Source organism: Pristiophorus japonicus, chromosome 2 (assembly GCF_044704955.1).
Source record: "Pristiophorus japonicus isolate sPriJap1 chromosome 2, sPriJap1.hap1, whole genome shotgun sequence".
In the NCBI taxonomy this organism is placed as follows: domain Eukaryota; kingdom Metazoa; phylum Chordata; class Chondrichthyes; family Pristiophoridae; genus Pristiophorus; species Pristiophorus japonicus.
Window position 1 is genome coordinate 273267448 of NC_091978.1, and position 22478 is coordinate 273289925.

Here is a 22478-nt window from a genome sequence, read left to right on the forward strand (position 1 = left end):
ACAGGCAACGCATTGGCCGAGGCAGGCAATATTGTGTAGTTGGAGCAAAGTGATTTTGGGACAGAATGGATGTGGGAGAGGAAGTTGAGTTGTGCACAAGTGGTTTGTACCTTCAGACTTTGCTTAAGAGGGCAGCCAAGGAGGTTGATGGAATCTATACACAAGTGGCAGGGAGGTTCTGACAGGGGTGAAAGAGGTTTGTTTCAGTTTTGCCACCTTGAATCTAGAGGAAGTTTTTTGCTCATCCAGGTCTTGATAGCAAGCAAGACATTTGAGAGTGTGGCAACAATCTGTGCTTTCAGATAATGTTTGTGATTATTGAAAAGGATGGGGTCACAGATGGATCTCTGGGATACACCTGAAGGAAAACGTGGGAACAAAGGAGGAGAAGACAAGAGGCAGGGAGGTCTGACAGTATGTTATAAATGTCACCATTTGAAAAGTATAGATGAGCAGAGAGATCTTGGTATCCATATACCCAAATCCTTAAAGGTACAGAGCAAGTTGACAATATGGTTAAAAGTGCATATGGGTTAATTGAGTTTATACATAAAGGCATAGAGCAGAGAGCTTTAAACTAATTAGTGGGGGGGGGGGGGGTGGTGGTGGTTCAGTTGAGCAGAAACCAAAAAGCTCAAAGAACATGGTGAAGGCAATAGAGCAGAGTAGCATTGGAGGAAATGAAAACCAGAGCGTGACAGGAAGGGACAGAATCTATAAATATAAGTGTGTAACAGAAACTAGGGCTATAGCAGGAGAAAATGAAAAGAAAACACATTTAAAAGCTCTTTATTTGAATGTACGCAGCATTCGTAACAAATTAATGAGCTGTCGGCACAAATAGTTACAAATGGGTATGATCTGATAGCCATAACAGAGACGTGGTTGCAAGGTGACCAAGATTGGGAACTAAACATTCACAGGTATTTGACAATTCAGAAGGCCAAACAGAAAGGAAAAGGAGCTGGGGTAGCTCTGTTGATATCACTGCAATAGTGAGAAACGATATTGGCTCAAATGATCAGGATGAAACAGTTTGGGTGGAGATGAGGAATAATAAGGGAAAAATGTCACTGGTGGGTGTAGTCTATAGATCCCCTAACAGTAGCAACTCTGTTAGGTGGAGTAGAAACCAAGAAATAATGGGGGCTTGTAAAAATGGAACAGCAATAATCATGGGTGATTTTAACCTCCTTATTGATTGGACATATCAAATTGGTCAGGGAAGCCTTGAGGAAGAGTTCATAGAGTGCATAATGGACGTGTTCCTTGAGCAGTATGTAATGGAACCAACCAGGGGGCAGGCTATTTTAGATATGGTCCTGATCTGGTAATGAGACCGGATTAATAAACAATCTCCTCGTAAAGCATCCCCTTGGAACGAGTGACCATGGTTGAATTTCAAATTCAGATGGAGGGCGAGAAAGTTGGATCTCAAACCAGCGTACTAAGCTTAAAGGTATGAGGGCAGAATTGGCTAAAGTGGACTGGGAAAATAGATTAAAGTGTAGGATGGTTGATGAACAGTGGCGTATGTTTAAGGAGATATTTCATAACTCTCAAGAAAACTATATTGCAGTGAGGAGGAAAGGGTGTAAAAGAAAAGATAGCCATCCATGGCTAACTAAAGAAATAAAGGATGGTATCCAACTAAAAACAAGGGCATACAAAGTGGCCAAAACTAGTGCGAGGAGAGAAGATTGGTGTTGGGGTAAAAAGAAGACTTCTCTTCCTCGAGGTGGACTCCCTGATATAAGGAGTCGACACCTGCCCTTTGTCATAGCGACCACGGAATCACTCAGACGAAACCTTGGTTAACCGGTTTTATTCGAACATGCTCGAGAAGGTTCCGATGAACACTTTCCCGATCAGAAGTTTTACAATTACAATTATAGTTTTTTGAGGGGTGCGACCCTCCTACAAAACCACCAATTGACCTACTGCTCGGACTGGCTCTGAATGGTTCTCCCGTAGCTGTCCAGCTCCCATGGTGTCAGCTTTGCCTCAGTGCCTCATGAAGTGTGAATTGACCTTGCTTCCCAGGGTTTGCTATCTTTCTAGGCTGTTGACTCGCCACTGCTCTGGTTATTCAGTACTGAGTGTATGTTTTCATCTTCTATCAGTCTGTGCTAAGGATCAATGCAGTGTTGGCTACTTATGATGATTCATTAACCATCAAGCTTTGCAACATAACAAGCTTTGCTGCTTCCCCTTCTTAAAACCCATTCAAGCAAGTGTATGAGTGTGCTTTACATAAAAAACGGGTTATACATAATCGGTCAATATTACAATCCATACCGTAAGACAGAACTTCTGATTCCTCAGAATCTCCTAATACTGATAAGCCTCTTACTCTGAACCATTTTACGTGTCAGATCAATTCACTATCTTCAGTATCTCCATTCGTGGCTCTCGGTCTGTCTCCACTTTAGTGACCGTTTTTTATCCCCTTACAATTGGGAAGCTTTTAAAAGCCAGTAAAGAATAACACAAAAAATGATTAAGAAAGGAAAGATAGACTGGGCTCAATTTTCCCCAAAGCATTTTTTTGGCGTATTGAAGAGTTATGTCCGATTTTTTGGGGGGGGGCATACACCAAAAAAAAAAATTTCTAAGATTTGCCCGTTTGTATTTCTTCTTTTTGGTGTGGCCTAACCCGACCTTTAGTTTTGGGGATGGAGCCTTGATCTGCGCAAAAAAGATCGGGCTGCCATGGTAACCAGGGACACAATGCAATGCGAGCTGAGGCTGCAAAGTTATGCATACAGCCAGCTCCCAACACATTAAAAGAATTGAAAAAGACATAGCAGCAACTTACCTCGAACCCCACCCGAAGGGCTAGCTGGTTCAGTCCCATTCACGGTCTGCAGTCTCCCGGTCCGGTCCCGAGCTCTCTCGCTCGCTTGCTCTCTCTCTCGCTCGAACAGGGGACTGAGAATGGGACTGAACAGCCTTCGCGTGGGTTTGGAGGTAAGTTGCTGCTGCTGTTTTTTTCAATTCTTTCACTGTCTCCGGGCATCTGCTGCGTCGCTTTCCTTACCTGCGTCAATTTCGTTAACTCTGGGGAAGGGTTTTCTGGAGAGGCCACATACGCTGGCCTAATCAGAACTGGAGTAACTCTCAGCTGACCAAACTTCCCTAAATGGCCAGAAGTGGCATAGGTGGCTGGTTACGCCACCTTTGGCTGAAAAAAAAATGGACTTAAAAAAATCGTAACTAACTGAGTTACACTGGTGCAAATTGATTGGGGAAACTGTGGTTTTTCAACTTAAGCCAAAAAGAGTAGCCTGTTCCAAAAAAACGGCACAAATCACTGGGGAAAATTGAGCCCTATGAAAGTAAACTCGCACGAAATATAAAAACAGATAGCAAGAGTTTCTACAGGTACATAAAAAGGAAAAGAATGGCTAAAGTAAATGTTAGTCCCTTCGAGGATGAGACTGGGGAATTAGTGATGGGGAACATGGAGATGGCAGAAACTCTGAACAAATATTTTGTATCAGTCTTTACAGTAGAGGACACTACAAATATCCCAACAGTGGATAGTCAAGGGGCTAAAGTGGGGGAGGAACTTAACACAATCGCAATCATTAAGGAGATGGTACTCAGTAAGATAATGGGACTAAAGGCAGATAAATCCCCTGGATCTGATCGCTTGCATCCTAGGGTCTTAAGAGAAGTAGCGGCAGGGATAGTGGATGCATTGGGTTGTAATTTACCAAAATTCCCTGGATTCTGGGGAGGTCCTAGCAGATTGGAAAACTGCAAATGTAACACTCCTATTTAAAAAAGGAGGCAGATAAAAAACAGGAAACTAGACCAGTTAGCCTAACATCTGTGGTTGGGAAAATGTTGGTGTCCATTATTAAAGAAGCAGTAGCAGGACATTTGGAAAAGCAAAATTCAGTCATTCAGAGTCAGCATGGATTTATGAAAGGGAAATCATGTTTGACAAATTCGCTGGAATTCTTTGAGGATGTAACGAACAGGGTGGATAAAGTGGAACCAGTGGATGTGGTGTACTTTGGACTTTCAGAAGGTATTTGGCAAGGTGCCAATAAAAGGTTACTGCACAAGATAAAAGTTCACGGGGTTGGGGGTAATATATTAGCATGGATAGAAAATTGGCTAACTAACAAAACAGAGTCGGGATAAATGGTTCATTCTCAGGTTGGCAATCAGTAACTAGTGGGGTGCCGCAGGGATCAGTGCTGGCACCCCAACTATTTACAATCTATATTAACGACTTGGAAGAAAGGATCGAGTGTAACGTAGCCAAGTTTGTTGACGATACAAAGATGGGAGGAAAAGCAATGTGTGAGGAGGCCACAAAAAATCTGCAAAAGGACATGGACAGGCTAAGTGAATGGGCAAAAATTTGGCAGATGGAGTATAATGTTGGAAAGTGTGAGGTCATGCACTTCGGCAGAAAAAATCAAAGAGCAAGTTATTATTTAAATGGAGAAAAATTGCAAAGTGCTGCAGTGCAGCGGGACCCGGGGCTCCTGGTGCATGAAACACAAAAGGTTAGTATGCAGTTAAAGCAAATGCTCAGGAAGGCCAATGGAATCTTGGCCTTTATTGCAAAGAGGATGGAGTATAAAAGCAGGGAAGTCTTGTTACAGTTATACAGGCTATTGGTTAGGCCACACCTAGAATACTGCATACAGTTTTGATTTCCATATTTACGAAAGGATATTCTTGCTTTGGAGGCAGTTCAGAGAAGGTTTACTAGGTTGATTCCGGAGATGAGGGGGGTGACATATGAGGTCAGGTTGAGTAGGTTGGGCCTCTACATATTGGAATTCAGAAGAATGAGAGATGATCTTATCGAAACATATAAGATTATGAGGGGGCTTGACAAGGTGGATGGAGGGAGGATGTTTCCACTGATGGGGGAGACTAGAACTAGGGGGCATAATCTTAGAATAAGGGGCCGCCCATTTAAAACTGAGATGAGGAGGAATTTCTTCTGAGGGTTGTAAATCTGTGGAATTCGCTGCCTCAGAGAGCTGTGGAAACTGGGTCATTGAATAAATTTAAGATCAAGATAGACAGTTTCTTAACTGATAAGGGAATAAGGGGTTATGGGGAGTCGGCACGGAAGTGGACCTGAGTCCATGATGAGTCTGTGGCTCAGAGGTTGGTGTGGGAGAAGTTGGTTTCAATTCGTGTGGCACTGGCACCAATACTCGGGAAAGAGAGAGCTGTTCCGTAGGGACGGTCTATACCTGAACTATACTGGGACCAAAGTTCTAGCGAACCGACTAACTAGGGAGGTAGATAGGGCTTTAAACTAAATGAGGGGGTGGGGGAGGGGGAGGGGGAGGGGGAGAGGACGGTCACAGTAGAGAGCAATCTAGAATGCTAAAGAGAAAAGAAAAGGAAGCAATACAGGAAAGTGATTGTAGTAAGGATAACCAGATTATGTCAGGAAAGGACAGAGCATACAAGAGTGCACTAGCAAATAGGGTCCAGGTAAGAAAAAATAGCGATTAAGACAAATAGGGCTATAGTACAAAATAATGTTAAGATGTCCAATAATGTTAAGAAATTTAAAAGCATTGTATCTGAATGCACGAAGCATCTGTAATAAGGTAGATGAATTAACAGCGCAAATAAATGTAAACGGATACGTTATAGTTGCAATTACGGAGACATGGTTGCAGGGTGACTAGGGTTGGGAACTGAATATCCAATGATATCCGATATTTAGGAAGGACAGGCAAAAAGGAAGGAGGGCGTTGTTAGTAAAGGATGAAATCAGAGCAATAGTAAGAAAGGATATTGGCTCAGAAAATCAAGATGTGGAATCAGTCTGGGTGGAGCTAAGGAGCACCAAGGGGCAGAAAACATTGGTGGGAGTGGTCTATAGGCCTCCAAACAGTAGTAGTAGTGTAGGGGACAGCATCAAACAGGAAATTAGAGATGCATGTAGCAAGGGTACTACAGTAATCATAGGTGACTTTAATTTACATATAGACTGGCCAAACCAAATTAATAATAATACTGTGGCGGATGAATTCCTGGAGTGTGTACGCGATAGTTTTTTTAGACCAGTATGTTGAGGAACCTACTAGGGAACAGGCTATCCTAGATTGAGTATTGTGTAATGAGAAGTGGTTAATTAACAGTCTTGTTGTGCGGGGTCCTTTTTAGGGAAGAGTGACCATAACATGATTGAATTCTTTATTAAGATGGAAAGTGAAGTAGTCCAATCCGAAACTAGTGTCCTAAATCTAAACACTGATAACTACGAAGGTATGAGGAACGAATTGGTTGTGATAGATTGGGAAGATACATTAAAAGGCATGACGGTGGATAGGTAATGGCTAATATTTAAGGAATGAATGCATGAATTGCAACAATTATACATTCCTTTCTGACATAAAAACACAAAAGGAAAAGTGGCACAACCATGGCTAACAAAAGAAATTAAGGATAGTATTAGATCCAAAGAGGAGTTATACAAAGTTGCCAGAAAAAGTAGCAAGCCTGAGGATTGGGAGCAATTTAGAATTCAGCAAAAAAGGACCAAGAGATTGATTAAGAGGGAAAAATAGAGTATGAGCGTAAACTTGCAAGGAACATAAAAACTGACTGCAAAAGTTTCTACAAGTACGTAAAAAGAAAAAGATTAGTGAAGACAAATGTAGGTCCTTTAAAGACAGAAATGGGAGAATTTATAATGGGGAACAAGGAAATGGCAGAACAATTAAATAAATACTTCGGTTCTGTCTTCACGGAAGAGGACACAAATAACGTCCCAGAAATGCTAGGGAACCAAAGGTCTAGTGAGCAAGAGGAATTAAAGGAAATGATAATTAGTAAGAAAATAGAGCTGGAGAAACTAATGGACTAAAGGCAGATAAATCCCCAGGGCCTGATGATGTGCATCCCAGAGTACTAAAAGAGGTAGCCATGGAAATAGTAGATACATTGGTTGTCATTTTCCAAAATTCTATAGATTATGGAACAGTTCCTGCAGATTGGAGGGTGGCAAATGTAACCCCGCTATTTAAAAAAGGAGGGAAGAGAGAAAACAGGGAGCTACAGACCGGTTAGTCTGACATCAGTAGTGGGGAAAATGCTAGAGTCTATTATAAAGGATGTGATAACTTAGATAATATCAATGGGATTAAACAAAGTCAACATGGATTTATGAAAGGAAAATCGTATTTGACAAACCTACTGGAGTTTTTTGAGGATGTAACTGATAGAATAGATAAGGGAGAACCAGTGGATATAGTGTATTTGGATTTTCAGAAGGCCTTTGATAAAGTCCCACATAAGAGATTAGTGTGTAAAATTAAAGCACATAGGATTGGGGGTAATGTATTGGCATGGATTGAAAATTGGTTAACTGACAGGAAATCGAGAGTAAGAATAAACGAGTCTTTTACGGGGTGGCGGGCAGTGATTAGTGGGGTACCACAGGGATCCGTGCTTGGGCCCCAGCTATTCACAATATCAATAAATGATTTGGATGAGGGCAGCAAGCAGTTAGAAAGGCAAATAGTATGTTGGCCTTCATTGCAAGAGGATATGAGTACAGGGGCAAGGATGTCTTACTACAGTTATACAGGGCATTGGTGAGGCCGCACCTGGAGTATTGTGTGCAGTTTTGGTCTCCTTACCTAAGAAAGGATATATTTGCTATAGAGGGAGTGCAGCAAAGGTTCACCAGACTGATTCCTGGGATGGCAGAACTGTCGTATGACAAGAGATTTGGTCAACTAGGCCTGTATTCACTAGAGTTTAGAAGAATGAGAGGGGATCTCATTGAAACGTATACAATTCTGACTGGGTTGGGTAGACTGGTTGCGGGGAGGATGTTTCCCCTGGCAGGGAAGTCTAGAACAAGGGGTCACAGTCTCAGGATACTTGTAGGAAATTTAGGAGCGGATGAGGAAGGATTTTTTCACTGAGGGTGGTGAACCTGTGGTATTCTCTACCACAGAAGGCTGTGGAGGTCAAGTCACTGAATATATTTAAGATGGAGATAGATAGATTTCTAGAAGCAAAAGGCATCAAGGGGTATGGGGGAAAAGTAAGAATATGGTGTGGTGATAGAGGATTAGCCATTATCATATTGAATGGCGGTGCAGACTCGAAGGGCAAAATGGCCTACTCCTGCTCCTATTTCTTATGATCTTATAGCAAAGAGATCATGCTCGAACTTTATAAATTACTGGTTAGGCCTCAGCTGGAGTATTGTGGACAATTCTGGGTGCTATACTTAAGGAAAGATATAAATGCCTTGAAAAGGATATAGAGGAGGTTTACCAAGATGTTACCAGGGATGAGGGACTTCAATTATGAGAAGAGGTTGGAAAAGTTATTGTTCTCCTGGGAACAGAGAAGGTTAAGAGATGACCTAATAGAGAGTTTCAAGATGAGAGGTTTTGATAGTGTAAATAGAGGAAAACTTCCATCTGGCGATTGGGTCAATAACCAGATGTCATAGATTTAAAATCTAGAGGGTAGATGAGGATATTTTTTTTTTATCAGAGTTGCTGGAATCTGCAGTGCTCCACCTGAAAAGGTGGTGGAAGCTGATTCCATAAGTAATTTTAAACGGGAGTTGTACAGGTACTTGAGGATGAGAAACTTACAGGGTCACCGACAAAAAGCAGGGTTGTGGGACTACGTGCAACTGCTCTTTCAAAGAGCCAGCACAGGCATGACTGGTTGAATGGCCTCCTTCTGTGGTGTAAGTTTCTATGATTCTGTGAAGACAGCATAAATTGAGCACCTGACCAAGAGGTCAAAGAGAATGATAAGAGAATAGAGGGTCCTGGTTGAAATCACACAGGATGTCATTTTTGACTGATCAATTCAGACTGTGTGTGGGGCAGAAGCCAGTTTGGAGGGACTCTGTGTTGGGATCAATGCTCTTCTCTAAATGTAATTGGGTATAGGAAGCGCAATACCAAAATTTGCAGAGATCACAAAAATAGGGAGCATGGCTAACTGAAACGAGGACTAAAAGTAATTTCCAGAGGATATAGACAAGTTAGATTGAGCAGATAGTTGCTAGATAGCGGCAGGGAAGTGGAGCTGAGTCCATGATCAGATCAGCCATGATCTTATTAAATGGCGAAGCAGGCTCGAGGGGCCAAATAGCCTACTCCTGCTCCTATTTCTTATGTTCTTATGCTCTTAGATGAAAATTAGTGTGAGAATAAATTTTGGGAGAAATAATGAGAGGCCATAATACACCAAACTTTAAAAGGAGAAGAAGGGCAGAGAGACTTAAAGGTTTAGATAAACAGGAAAAACAGTTGATAAAACAATTTTTTAAAAATGTTTGGGATCCTAGGTTTTATAAATCGGGGCATAGAGTACAAAGGCAATGAGGTAATGCTTAACCTTTGCAAATCATTGGTTAGGCCACAGTTAGAAAGAAAACAATCAAGTTTGGGCCTCTCATATTAGGAATGTTATCGAGGCCATCGAAAAGTTACAGAAGAGATTCACTAAATGATACCAAAAATGAAGGGCTTTATTTTACAAGGAAAGACTTGAGAAGCTGGAGCTCTTTACACTGGAACAAGAGGGCATGATTTTCAAATGAGAGCTAGAACATTTAGGAGTGAAATCAGGGAGCACACTTTCACACAAAGGATAGTGGAAATCTGGAACTTGCTCCCCAAGGCTGTGGCTGCTGGGTCATTTGAAATTTTCAAGACTGAGATTGCTAGCTGAATATTGCTATGTAACAGAGAAGGTTAAGAGATCTTCTTTGCAATGTAGTAGGAATATTCATGTGATGCAGAAAATGTAAAACCATTGTTCACCTGTGTAACCTTGATAATTCTGTTATGTAAATTAATCCTACTGTATAATATGTAAATAACTTAAATTTGTTTTGCTAAGGATAAAAACAACCAGCAACCAAGCCATAAACACTCTCAGAATGGTAAAGACCCATCAGAATCAGTCGAAGCAAACCAGGATCAGGCACCTGTAGCAGAAAATGTAGAGAAGAAAAGAAACAAACGGGAAAGAAAAGAAGAAAGGCAAAAGAAATCCAAAAAAGAAAAGAAACACTTAAACTCAAAGGATGAAGAAAATTCTTTAAAGCATGAACCAGATTCCAAAACAAATCAACTGGAAGAGAAAAAGAAGAAAAAACTTAAAAAGAAGCATAACAAAGATGGAGCCCATATAGTAGAAGAAAATGGCAATCAAACAAAGGGCTACGAGCAACAGGACAGCGAACATTTACATGGCAACAAGAAGAGTAAGAAGCGTAAATATGAAAAATCCAGTGAAGGTAGGTAATTAGTGTTTAGTTTATTTAGTGAAATCTGAATACGCGTGAGAAACCCAGATTATCTGCTATTATCAGCATTACTTGGATAGCAGAATTCATTTTAAATTTCAATGAGCAATCAGTAACTTTTGGCTTTTTAAAAAAAAAGAAAAGTCACCTGGAATTTCCGCTGGCAGTTTATGGAGAACCCCTAGAAAAATGGTTTCAACAACTGTAAACTGTCAGCAGCAGGTAATCAGGAAGGCGAATGGAATGTTGGCCTTCATTGCGAGAGGGATGGAGTACAAAAGCAGGGAGGTCCTGCTGCAACTGTATAGGGTATTGGTAAGGCCGCACCTGGAGTACTGTGTGCAGTTTTGGTCACCTTACTTAAGGAAGGATATACTAGCTTTGGAGGGGGTACAGAGACAATTCACTAGCCTGATTCTGGAGATGAGGGGGTTACCTTATGATGATAGATTGAGTAGACTGGGTCTTTACTCGGAGTTCAGAAGGATGAGGGGTGATCTTATAGAAACATTTAAAATCATGAAAGGGATCAACAAGATAGAGGCAGAGAGGTTGTTCCACTGGTAGGGGAGACTAGAACTAGGGGGCACAGCCTCAAAATACGGGGGAGCCAATTTGGAGCCGAGTTGAGAAGGAATTTCTTCTTCCAGAGGGTTGTGTATCTGGAATTCTCTGCCCAGGGAAGCAGTTGAGGCTAGCTCATTGAATGTATTCAAATCACAGATAGATAGATTTTTAACCAATAAGGGAATTAAGGGTTACGGGGAGCGGGCGGATAAGTGGAGCTGAGTCCACGGCCAGATCAGCCATGATCTTGTTAAATGGCAGAGCAGGCTCGAGGGGCTAGATGGCCTACTCCTGTTCCTAATTCTTATTTATGCTATTCAAGGGTTCCATCAAAGTTGAGGGAAGAGATTGGCCCTGAATTTTCATGGGATTTTTCCATTGTGTCTATTTTAGATTAACATCTCCACTGTAAAGTTATACTGACATATATAATTCTCTGTTGGAGTGACCTAACACCAACAACTTGTGTTTATAAAGCACCTATAACGTAGTAAAATGTCCCAAGGCACTTCACAGGAGTGTTATAAGACAAAACAAATAAATTTGACACTGAGCCACATAAGAAGAAATTACGGCAGGTGACCAAAAGCTTGGTCAAAGAGGTATATTTTAAAATGAGTGTCTTAAAAGAGGAAAGAGAGGCGGAGAGGTTGAGGGAGGGATTTCCAGAGCTTGGGGCCTAGGCACCAGAAGGCACGGCCACCAATGGTTGAGCGATTATAATCAAGGATGTTCAGGAGGGCAGAATTTGAAGAGTGCAGACATCGCGGGGGGGAGGGGAGGGTTTCTGAAGCTGAAGGAGATTATAGAGATAGGGAGGGGTGAGGCCATGGAGGGATTTGTAAACCAAAATGAGAATTTTTAAATCGAGGCGTTGCTTTACCAGGAGCCGATGTAGGTGGGCGAGCAAAGGGGTGATGGCTGAGTGGGACTTGATGCGATTTAGGACACAGGCTCCTGAATTTTGAATGACCTTAAGTTTTGTAGGGTAGAATTTGGGAGGAGGCAAGCAAACAAACTGTCCCTTGATCATTTGCCAGTGCTGCTCATAAACGAGGACCAAGAGTTGCAGAGAAAAATGTGGAAAAGATTGATGTATACATGTTTTGAAGGGTGGGAATCTATCTGCAGTATTTGGATTTTCTTATTACTATAACAAGTTATCGTATTCAGTAAAAAAAAATCTTCAGAATTGGGTACAAGTAAGTGGTGCAGAAATTCCTTCCTCTTCCCCCCGCCCCCCTCTTTCCCCCCCCCCCCCCCCCCCCCCCCAAATCTAACTTTAGCCTTTAGAATTGATCTATACGGCTTCAAGGGTAATTGTGGATCCTAATCATGGCCAACCACTGTCTTTTTATCCAAGACTAGAAATTTATGATTTACTGATGCTCTTCTTTCACATCAAACAGATGGACCCAACTCTAAGCAGAAGAAAGTTGAAATTCCAGAAACCAAGGAAGTAGAAGAAAATGTTGAGACAAAGCCAGGTATTTCTATATCTGTAATATATTAGAAATCGTACAACTAACTGGACTTGCTGTCTGCGCCACATGACTTCCTGTTTATGATTTTTTTTGTCACTTGATAACTTTTTCCCATTATTTTATACATCAGCATTTATAAGTATTGTATATGTCAAGTTATAATTGCACAATTTGGCTGCTTGGTGGCTTAGTGGCAAATTTGCGAGCATCCTCAGGCTAACTCTCAGAAAAAATTCTAACTTCCTGTCACATTTCAGTTTAATCTACACAAGTTTTATTTTCTTGATGTAGGTTGATATTTTAAAATTCATTTTATATAAAATTTGTCAATTTCTTTGGTCTATGTAGACTTAAAGCCTTCAGCCTGAAATCTCCCTGTTGAATTAAAAGTTAAATTATTCTCTCCCCAACTCCCACCCTCCATATTGCTGTCACTGGAGTGTTTTTTTTGATCCACTGAAACGTCAATTGCCCACTCAGAATTGGAGCCCTGAAAGGCAGTCAATGATGAAAGTACTAATGCATGATGCTGGGAGGAGCATAATTAATCAGAATTTTATGTTGGGTCACACCATATTATGGCCTGGGCCAAAGCCTGTCATGACAGTGGTTCACTGTGCCACGTGCAATCCAGTAATGTGTCCCTATCCCGGTGGTATGCAGTGCATCTTTTCCTGCTGAAGCCAACATTTGCTAAAGCCCTGTGATCAATTATATAAATGATGGCAATGTAAAAATTGCAATAATTCTTTCCTACAAGAGAAATGCCATTTAAAGTATTGGATCTGCATAAAAGACACTGCCACCCTCCCCGCTAATCCCCTCCTACCCTGAACCCAAATCACGATCACCATACACCGCCCCTCTCCATCCCCCCCCCCCCCCATCCCCTACTTACCAGTATTGACGGCACCCTTCCGACCACTAAGTAGCATGTAGCATGTCCCCGAGCAACTTCTGATTTTAATCCCTCCATGCCCCACTGACAAATTCACCCTCAATGCACGATGCCCCTTCCCATTTAGCAAGATGTGCTGCATCTCAGCCAGCCCACCCCCACATCAAATTATTATGGTATACACACTCAATCTTCTCCAAGGGGCAGAAGGAATACAATTGAGGGAGGAGCAGGAGAGGAGGGTTTGGATAAGGTTTATTAAAATGACCCAATTCTCTACCTCTTCCTCTTGGAACTACTTGCTTAAACCCCTATATATCCTCCTCTTCCGGCTACCCCTCCCCACCACCACCACCACCAGACCATACATATATAAAGATTCTTCAGTCTGTGTGTACTTCCTGTCAATGTTTTATAAATCCTTATGTCCACATTTACAATGGAAATTATCAATGTTAACTTGTCTGGACAGATTTTGATGAAAAAAGTTCAGCGTTTGAACGATATTAATGCACAAATCGGCTAGCAACTTGTAACAAGGAAGAGCAAAAAGCAGGAAACTATAGACCAGTTAGCCTAACATCTGTGGTGGAGGAAATGTTGGAGTCCATTATTAAAGAAGCAGTAGCAGGACATTTGGAAATCGGTCAGGCAGAGTCAGCATGGATTTATGAAGGGGAAGTCATGTTTGTCAAATTTGCTGGAATTCTTTGAGGATGTAACGAACAGGGTGGATAAAGGGGAACCAGTGGATGTGGTGTATTTGGACTTCCAGAATACATTTGACAAGGTGCACATAAAAGCTACTGCACAAGATAAAAGTTCACCGGGTTGGGGGTAATATATTAGCATGGATAGAGGACTGGCTAACTAACAGAAAACTGAGAGTCGGGATAAATGGTTCATTCTCTGGTTGGCAACCAGTAACTAGTGGGGTGTGTAGGGATCAGTACTGGTACCCCAACTATTTACATTCTATATTAACGACTTGGAAGAAGGGACTGAGTGTAACGTAGCCAAGTTTGCTGATGATACAAAGATGGGAGGAAAAGCAATGTGTGAGGAGGACACAAAAAATCTGCAAAAAGACACAGACGGGCTAAGTGAGTGGGCAAAAATTTGGCAGATGGAGTATAATGTTGGAAAAGTCGAGGTCATGCACTTTGGCAGAAAAAAATCAAAGAGCAAGTTATTATTTAAATGGAGAAAGATTGCAAAGAGCTGCAGTGCAGCGGGACCTGGGGGTATTTATGCATGAAACAGAAAAGGATAGTATGCAGGTACAACAAGTGATCAGGAAGACCAATGGAATCTTGGCTTTTATTGCAAAGGGGATGGAGTATAAAAGCAGGGAAGTCTTGCTGCAGCTATACTGGATATTGGTGAGGTCACACCTGGAATACTGCTTGCAGTTTTGGTTTTCATATTTACGAAAGGATATACTTGCTTTGGAAGCAGTTCAGAGAAGGTTCACTAGGTTGATTCCGGAGATGAGGGGGTTGACTTATGAGGAAATAAGAACATATAAGAACATAAGAATTAGGAACAGGAGTAGGCCATCTAGCCCCTCGAGCCTGCTCCTCCATTCAAAAAGATCATGGCTGATCTGGCCGTGGACTCAGCTCCCCATAACCCTTAATTCCCTTATTGGTTAAAAATCTATCTATCTGTGATTTGAATACATTCAATGAGCTAGCCTCAACTGCTTCCTTGGGCAGAGAATTCCACAGATTCACAACCCTCTGGGAGAAGAAATTCCTTCTCAACTCGGTTTTAAATTGGCTCCCCCGTATTTTGAAGCTGTGCCCCCTAGTTCTAGTCTCCCCGACCAGTGGAAACAACCTCTCTGCCTCTATCTTGTCTATCCCTTTCATTATTTTAAATGTTTCCATAAGATCACCCCTCATCCTTCTGAAATCCAACGAGTTAAGATCCAGTCTACTCAATCTATCATCATGAGGTAACCCCCTCATCTCCTGAATCAGCCTAGTGAATCGTCTCTGTACCCCCTCCAAAGCTAGTATATCCTTCCTTAAGTAAAGTGACCAAAACTGCACGCAGTACTCCAGGTGTGGCCTCACCAATACCTTGTACAGTTGCAGCAGGACCTCCCTGCTTTTGTACTCCATCCCTCTCGCAATGAAGGCCAACATTCCATTCGCCTTCCTGATTACCTGCTGCACCTGCAAACTAACCTTTTGGGATTCATGCACAAGGACCCCCAGGTCCCTCTGCACCGCAGCATGTTGTAATTTCTCCCCATTCAAATAAAATTCCCTTTTACTGTTTTTTTTTTCCCCCAAGGTGGATGACCTCACATTTTCCGACATTGTATTCCATCTGCCAAACCTTAGCCCATTCGCTTAACCTATCTAAATCTCTTTGCAGCCTCTCTCTGTCCTCTACACAACCCGCTTTCCCACTAATCTTTGTGCCATCTGCAAATTTTGTTACACTACACTCTGTCCCCTCTTCCAGGTCATCTATGTATATTGTAAACAGTTGTAGTCCCAGCACCGATCCCTGTGGCACACCACTAACCACCGATTTCCAACCCGAAAAGGACCCATTTATCCCGACTCTGCTTTCTGTTAGCTAGCCAATTCTCGATCCATGCTAATAAATTTCCTCTGACCCCGCGTACCTTTATCTTCTGCGGTAACCTTTTTTGTGGCACCTTATCGAATGCCTTTTGGAAATCTAAATACACCACATCCATCGGTACACCTCTATCCACCATGCTCGTTATATCCTCAAAAGAATTCCGGTAAATTAGTTAAACATGATTTGCCCTTCATGAATCCATGTTGCGTCTGCTTGATTGCACTATTCCTATCTAGATGTCCCGCTATTTCTTCCTTAATGATAGCTTCAAGCATTTTCCCCACTACAGATGTTAAACTAACCGGCCTATAGTTTACCTGCCTTTTGTCTGCCCCCTTTTTTAAACAGAGGCGTTACATTAGCTGCTTTCCAATCCGCTGGTACCTCCCCAGAGTCCAGAGAATTTTGGTAGATTATAACGAATGCATCTGCTATAACTTCCGCCATCTCTTTTAATACCCTGGGATGCATTTCATCAGGACAGGGGACTTGTCTACCTTGAGTCCCATTAACCTATCCAGCACTACCCACCCTAGTGATAGTGATTGTCTCCAGGTCCCCCCTTCCCACATTCCCGTGACCAGCAATTTTTGGCATGGTTTTTGTGTCTTCCACTATGAAGACCGAAGCAAAATAATCGTTTATGGTCTCAGCCATTTCCACATTTCCCATTATTAAATCCCCCTTCTCATCTTCTAAGGGACCAACATTTACTTTAGTCACTCTCTTCCGTTTTATATATCGGTAAAAGCTTTTACTTTCTGTTTTTATGTTTTGCGCAAGTTTACTTTCGTACTCTATCTTTCCTTTCTTTATTGCTTTCTGAGTCATTCTTTGCTGTTGTTTAAAATTTTCCCAATCTTCTAGTTTCCCACTAACCTTGGCCACCTTATACGCATTGGTTTTTAATTTGATACTCTCCTTTATTTCCTTGGTTATCCTATGGCTGGTTATCCCTTCTCTTACCGCCCTTTTTCACTGAAATATATTTTTGTTGAGCACTATGAAAGAGCTCCTTAAAAGTCCTTCACGTTTCTCAATTGTGCCACCGTTTAGTCTGTGTTCCCAGTCTACTTTAGACAACTCTGCCCTCATCCCACTGTAGTCCCCTTTGTTTAAGCATAGTACGCTCGTTTGAGACACTACTTCCTCACCCTCAATCTGTATTACAAATTCAACCATATTGTGATCACTCATTCCGAGAGGATCTTTTACTAGGAGATCGTTTATTATTCCTGACTCATTACACAGGACCAGATCTAAGATAGCTTGCTCCCTTGTAGGTTCTGTAACATACTGTTCTAAGAAACAATCCCGGATGCATTCTATGAATTCCTCCTCCAGGCTACCCCGTGCGATTTGATTTGACCAATCGATATGTAGGTTAAAATCCCCCATGATTACTGCGTTCCTTTTTCACATGCCTCCATTATTCCCTTGATTATTGTCCGTCCCACCGTGAAGTTATTATTTGGGGGCCTATAAACTACGCCCACCAGTGACTTTTTCCCCTTACTATATCTAATCTCCACCCACAATGATTCAACATTTTGTTCATTAGAACCAATATCGTCTCTCACAACTGCCCTGATATCATCCTTCATTAACAGAGCTACCCCACCTCCCTTCCCCTTTTGTTATCTTTCCGAATTTTCAGATACCCCTGTATGTTTAATTCCCAGTCTTGGCCACCCTGCAACCACGTTTCAGTAATGGCCACCAAATCATACCCATTTGTAATGATTTGTGCTGTCAACTCATTTACTTTATTTCGAATGCTGCGTGCGTTTAGATAGAGTGTTTTAATACTAGTTTTTAAACCATGATCTTTAGTTTTGACCCCTCCTGCAGCCCCTTTATATTCATACATATTGTCCCTTCCTATCACCTTGTGCTACTCTGCTCTGTTGCCTCCAGCCTTTTGCATTCTTTCTTGGGGTCCTGTTCATCTGAGCTCTCACCCACTCTAACTAGCTCAGAGCCCTCTCCTGGGTTCCGAATACTCCTCGCATTGAGGCACAGAGCTTTCAGGCTTGTCTTTTTATTATACTTTGACCCGTTAGAATTTTGCTGTCCAGTGGCCCTTTTTGTTTTTTGCCTTGGGTTTCTCTGCCCTCCATTTTTACTCATCTCCTTTCTATCTTTTGCTTCTGTCTCCATTTTGTTTCCCTCTGTCTCCCTGCATTGGTTCCCATCCCCCTGCCATATTAGTTTAACTCTTCCCCAACAGCACTCTCAAACACTCCCCCAAGGACATTGGGTTCCGGTCCTGCCCAGGTGCAGACCGTCCGGTTTGTACTGGTCCCACCTCCCCCAGAACCGGTTCCAATGTCCCAGGAATTTGAATCCCTCCCTGCTGCACCACTGCTCAAGCCACGTATTCATCTGAGCTATCCTGTGATTCCTACTCTGATTAGCGCGTGGCACTGGTAGCAATCCCGAGATTACTACTTTTGAGGTCCTACTTTTTAATTTAGCTCCTAGCTCCTTAAATTCGTCTCGTAGGACTTCATCCCGTTTTATACCTATATCGTTGGTACCTATATGCACCACGACAACTGGCTGTTCACTCTCCCTTTTCAGAATGTCCTGCACCCGCTCCGAGACATCCTTGACCCTTGCACCAGGGAGGCAACATACCATCCTGGAGTCTCGGTTGCGGCCGCAGAAATGCCTATCTATTCCCCTTACAATCGAATCCCCTATCACTATTGCTCTCCCACTCTTTTTCCTGCCCTCCTGTGCAGCAGAGTCCGCTACGGTGCCATGAACCTGGCTGCTGCTGCTCTCCCCTGATGAGTCAACAGTACCCAAAGCGGTGTATCTGTTTTGCAGCGGGATGACCGCAGGGGATCCCTGCACTCCCTTCCTTGCACTGCTCTTCCTGTTGGTCTTCCATTCCATATCTGGCTGTGTACTCTTTACCTGCGGTAAGACCAACTCGCTAAACGTGCTATTCACGTCATTCTCAGCGTCGTGGATGCTCCAGAGTGAATCCACCCTCAGCTCCAGTGCCGCAATGCGGTCCGTCAGGAGCTGGAGGCAGACACACTTCCCGCACACGTAGTCGTCAGGGACACCGGAAGCGTCCCTGATTTCTCACATAGTACAGGAGGAGCATAACACGTGTCCGAGCTGTCCTGCCATGACTTAACCCCTAGATTAACTTAATTTGGCAACAACAATGCTAAATGTTACTTACTGAAATAGAAAAGAAAAAGAAAAACTACTCACCAATCACCAGACAATCACTTACCCTCTTGGCTGTGATGTCACCTTTCGATTTCTTTTACTTTTTTGCCTTCTGTCCCCAGTAGGTTGGGCCTCTACTCATTGGAATTCAGAAGAATGAGAGATGATCTTATCGAAACGTATAAGATTATGAGGGGGCTTGGCAAAGTGGGTGGAGGGAGGATGTTTTCACTGATGGGGGAGACTAGAACTAGAGGGCATGATCTTAGAATAAGGGGCTGCCCATTTAAAACTGAGATGAGGAGAAATTTCTTCTCTGAGGGTTGTAAATCTGTGGAATTCGCTGCCTCGGAGAGCTGTGGAAGCTGGGACATTAAATAAATTTAAGACAGAAATAGACAGTTTCTTAAACGATAAAGGGATAAGAGGTTATGGGAAGCGGGCAGGAAGGTGGAGCTGAGTCCATGATCAGATCAGCCATGATCTTATTGAATGGCGTAGGAGGCTCGAGGGGCCGTATGGCCTACTCCTGTTCCTATTTCTTATGTTCTTATACTCTGTGAATTGCGAATCACCGCAAGTTGCTGGCTGATTAACGCTGCTCCACCATTGCCTCCCATGAAATTGCTGTATTTGTACATTAGTTGCCCATTAAACTCGCCACAAAGTTAATAACAACAACTTTTATTTATATTACATCTTTAACGTAGCAAAACGTCCCAAGGTGCTTCACAGGAGTGTTATAAGACAAAAAAAAAAATTTGACACACGAGCCACATAAGAAATTACAGCAGTGACCAAAAGCTTGGTCAAAGAGATAGGTTTTAAGGAGAGTCTTAAAGGAGGAAAGCGAGATAGAGAGGCGGAGAGGTTTAGGGTAGGAGTTATAGAGCTTGGAGCCCAGGCAGCTGAAGGCATGGCCACCGATGGTTGAGCAGTTATAATCAGGAGGGCAGAATTTGAGGAACGCAGACATCTCGTGGGGTTGTGAGGCTGAAAGAGATTAGAGATCAGGAGGGGCGAGGCCATGGAGGGATTTGCAAACCAGGATGAAAATTTTGAAATTGAGACGTTGCTTAACCGGGAGCCAATGTAGGTTAGCGAGCACAGGGGTGATGGGTGAGCGGGACTTGGTGCGAGTTAGTACACGCACTGCCAAGTCTTGGATGACCTCAAGTTTACATAGGGTAAAATATGGGAGGCCAGCCAGGAGTGCGTTGGGAGTAGTCAAGTCTAGACGTAACAACGCATTGAAGAGGGTTTCAGCAGCAGATGAGCTGAAGCAGGTGGGAAGGCGGGCATTGTTACGGAGGTGGAAATAGGCGGTTTTAGTTATGTTGCGGATATGTGGCCGGAAGCTCATTTCAGGTTCAAATATGACACCTAGATTGCAAACAGTCTGGTTTAGTCTCAGAATAGATGCTAGGGAGAGGGATGGATTTAATACCTAGGGAATGTAGTTTGTGGATGGGACCAAAGACAATGGCTTCAGTCTTCCCAGTATTTAATTGGAGAGCATTTTTGCTCATCCAGTATTGGATGTCGGACAAGCAGGCTGACAATTTAGAGACCATGGAGAGGTTGAGAGAAATGGTGGAGAGGTAGAGCTGGGTGTCGTCAGCGTACATGTGGAAACTGACTCCATGTTTTCGGATGATATTGCCAAGTGGCAACATATATATGAGAAATAGAAGGGGGCCAAGAATAGATCCTTGCGGGACACCAAAGGTAACGATGCGGGAGTGGGAAGAGAAGCCATTGCAGGAGATTTACTGGCTACGATTAGATAGATAGGAATGGAACCAGGCGAATGCAGCCCCACCCAGTTGGATGATGGTGGAGAGGCATTGGAGGAGGATGGAGTGGTCAAATGTGTCAAAGGCGGCAGACAGGTCGAGGAGGGATAGTTTACCTTTGTCACAGTCACAAAGGACATCATTTGTGACTTTGATGAGAACTGTTTCGGTACTAGCGCGAAAACCAGATTGAAGGGATTCAAACATGGAGTTCCGGGAAAGATGGACACGAATTTGGGAGGCAACAACATGTTCAAGGACTTTGGAGAGGAAAGGGAAGTTAGTGATGGGGTGGTAGCTTGCAAACACAGTGGGGTCAAGGTTTTTTTGAGGAGAGGCGTGATGACCGCAGATTTGAAGGAGAGGGGGACAGTACCTGAGGAGAGAGAACCGTCAACAATGTCGGCTAACATAGGAGCCAGAAAAGGAAGTTGGGTGGTCAGCAGTTTAGTGGGAATAGGATCAAAGGAGCAGGATGAGCGTGGAGATGTCAAGAGAGGAGATCAGAGAGAAACTATAGAAAGATGAGAGTTTAGAACTAGGGCAAGGGGGAACCTCAGAGGAACTTTGTCCCCATGGGCTAGGGGAAGGAAGGGAACTGGAAGAGACCGATGGTGGGATGGTCTCAATCTTTGAGACAAAGAAGTCCATGAGTCCCCCTCACTTGTTGGGGTGAGTGTGGTGGAGACAGGGGAGAGGGCTTTAAGAAGACAGTTAGCAGTAGAGAATAGTAGCCAGGGATTATCTTTGCATTCCAGAATGATTCTGGAATAGTGAGCAGTTTTCGCAGACAAGAGTAGGACCTTTTGATGCTTAATGTGGTCCAGCTAGATCTGGCGGTGAATGGCTAAATCAGTTGTCCGCTACATCCATTCAAGTCTGCACCCCTTGGACTTGAAGGAGCGAAGACAAGGGCTGTACTAGCGGAAACGGCCAGGGTGAGAGAGAGTAATTGTTTTTAATAGGGACTAGGGCATCAAAGGTGGTGGTGAGGGTGTGGTTGAGCAGATCGGTGGCTGCAGAAATGTCATGGTGAAAGAAGTTGAGAAGTGCAGTTGTCAGAGAATTTGGAGAGTTTTGTTTTCCAGGGACGGATGCAGAAGGAAGTAGGGTTGGGTGGGGGGAGGGGGTTGTGAGTGGAGAGCGACACAAGGAAATGGTCAGAGATAGCCTTATCTGTAACTAACACGGTAGGAATAGTGAGGCCATGAGAGATGGCAAGGTCAAGGAGGTGGCTGTGAATATGGGTGGAGGCTTTCACATGAGGGAGAGATTAAGGGAGGACAGGAGGATAATGAACTCAGAGGAGAGAGAGCTTGATGAATTGAGATGGAGCTTGAAATCACTAAGGATGAAGTCGCTCAGTGCAGAGGCTGAGGAAGGAAAGCAGTGAATATATCTGTGATAAAAATGTTATCATACTTAGATGGGCAGTAGAAAACGAGAATTTTAAATGAGAAGTGAGAGGGGTGGAATAAGGTGAGATGTTCAAAGGAGGACAAAGTGCAGGAGGAGTAAGGGGACAGACCAACTTATGATTTGGAGCTGAGAGCCACATCGCCACCACAGCAGTCTGGGTGGGACCAGTGATGAAAGGTATAGACAGGCGGGGAGGCTTTGTTTAACGGTAAGATGTTATCATCCCTCAG

At 43.1% G+C, this 22478-nt stretch overlaps 1 protein-coding gene across 3 annotated transcripts in view; it reads left to right on the plus strand.

Moving 5' to 3' along the window:
• lyar (Ly1 antibody reactive homolog (mouse)) overlaps nt 1-22478 on the plus strand; it is a 121464-nt gene that overhangs the window by 11618 nt on the left and 87368 nt on the right. For all 3 annotated transcript variants that reach the window (XR_011590314.1, XM_070871396.1, XM_070871395.1), the window contains exons 6-7: nt 9880-10279; nt 12265-12342. Coding sequence is in view for 2 of the 3 variants with exons in the window: in XM_070871396.1 (XP_070727497.1) it covers nt 9880-10279; nt 12265-12342 (478 nt within the window). In the remaining variant the exon portion in view is untranslated. The remainder of the gene's footprint in view (nt 1-9879; nt 10280-12264; nt 12343-22478) is intronic.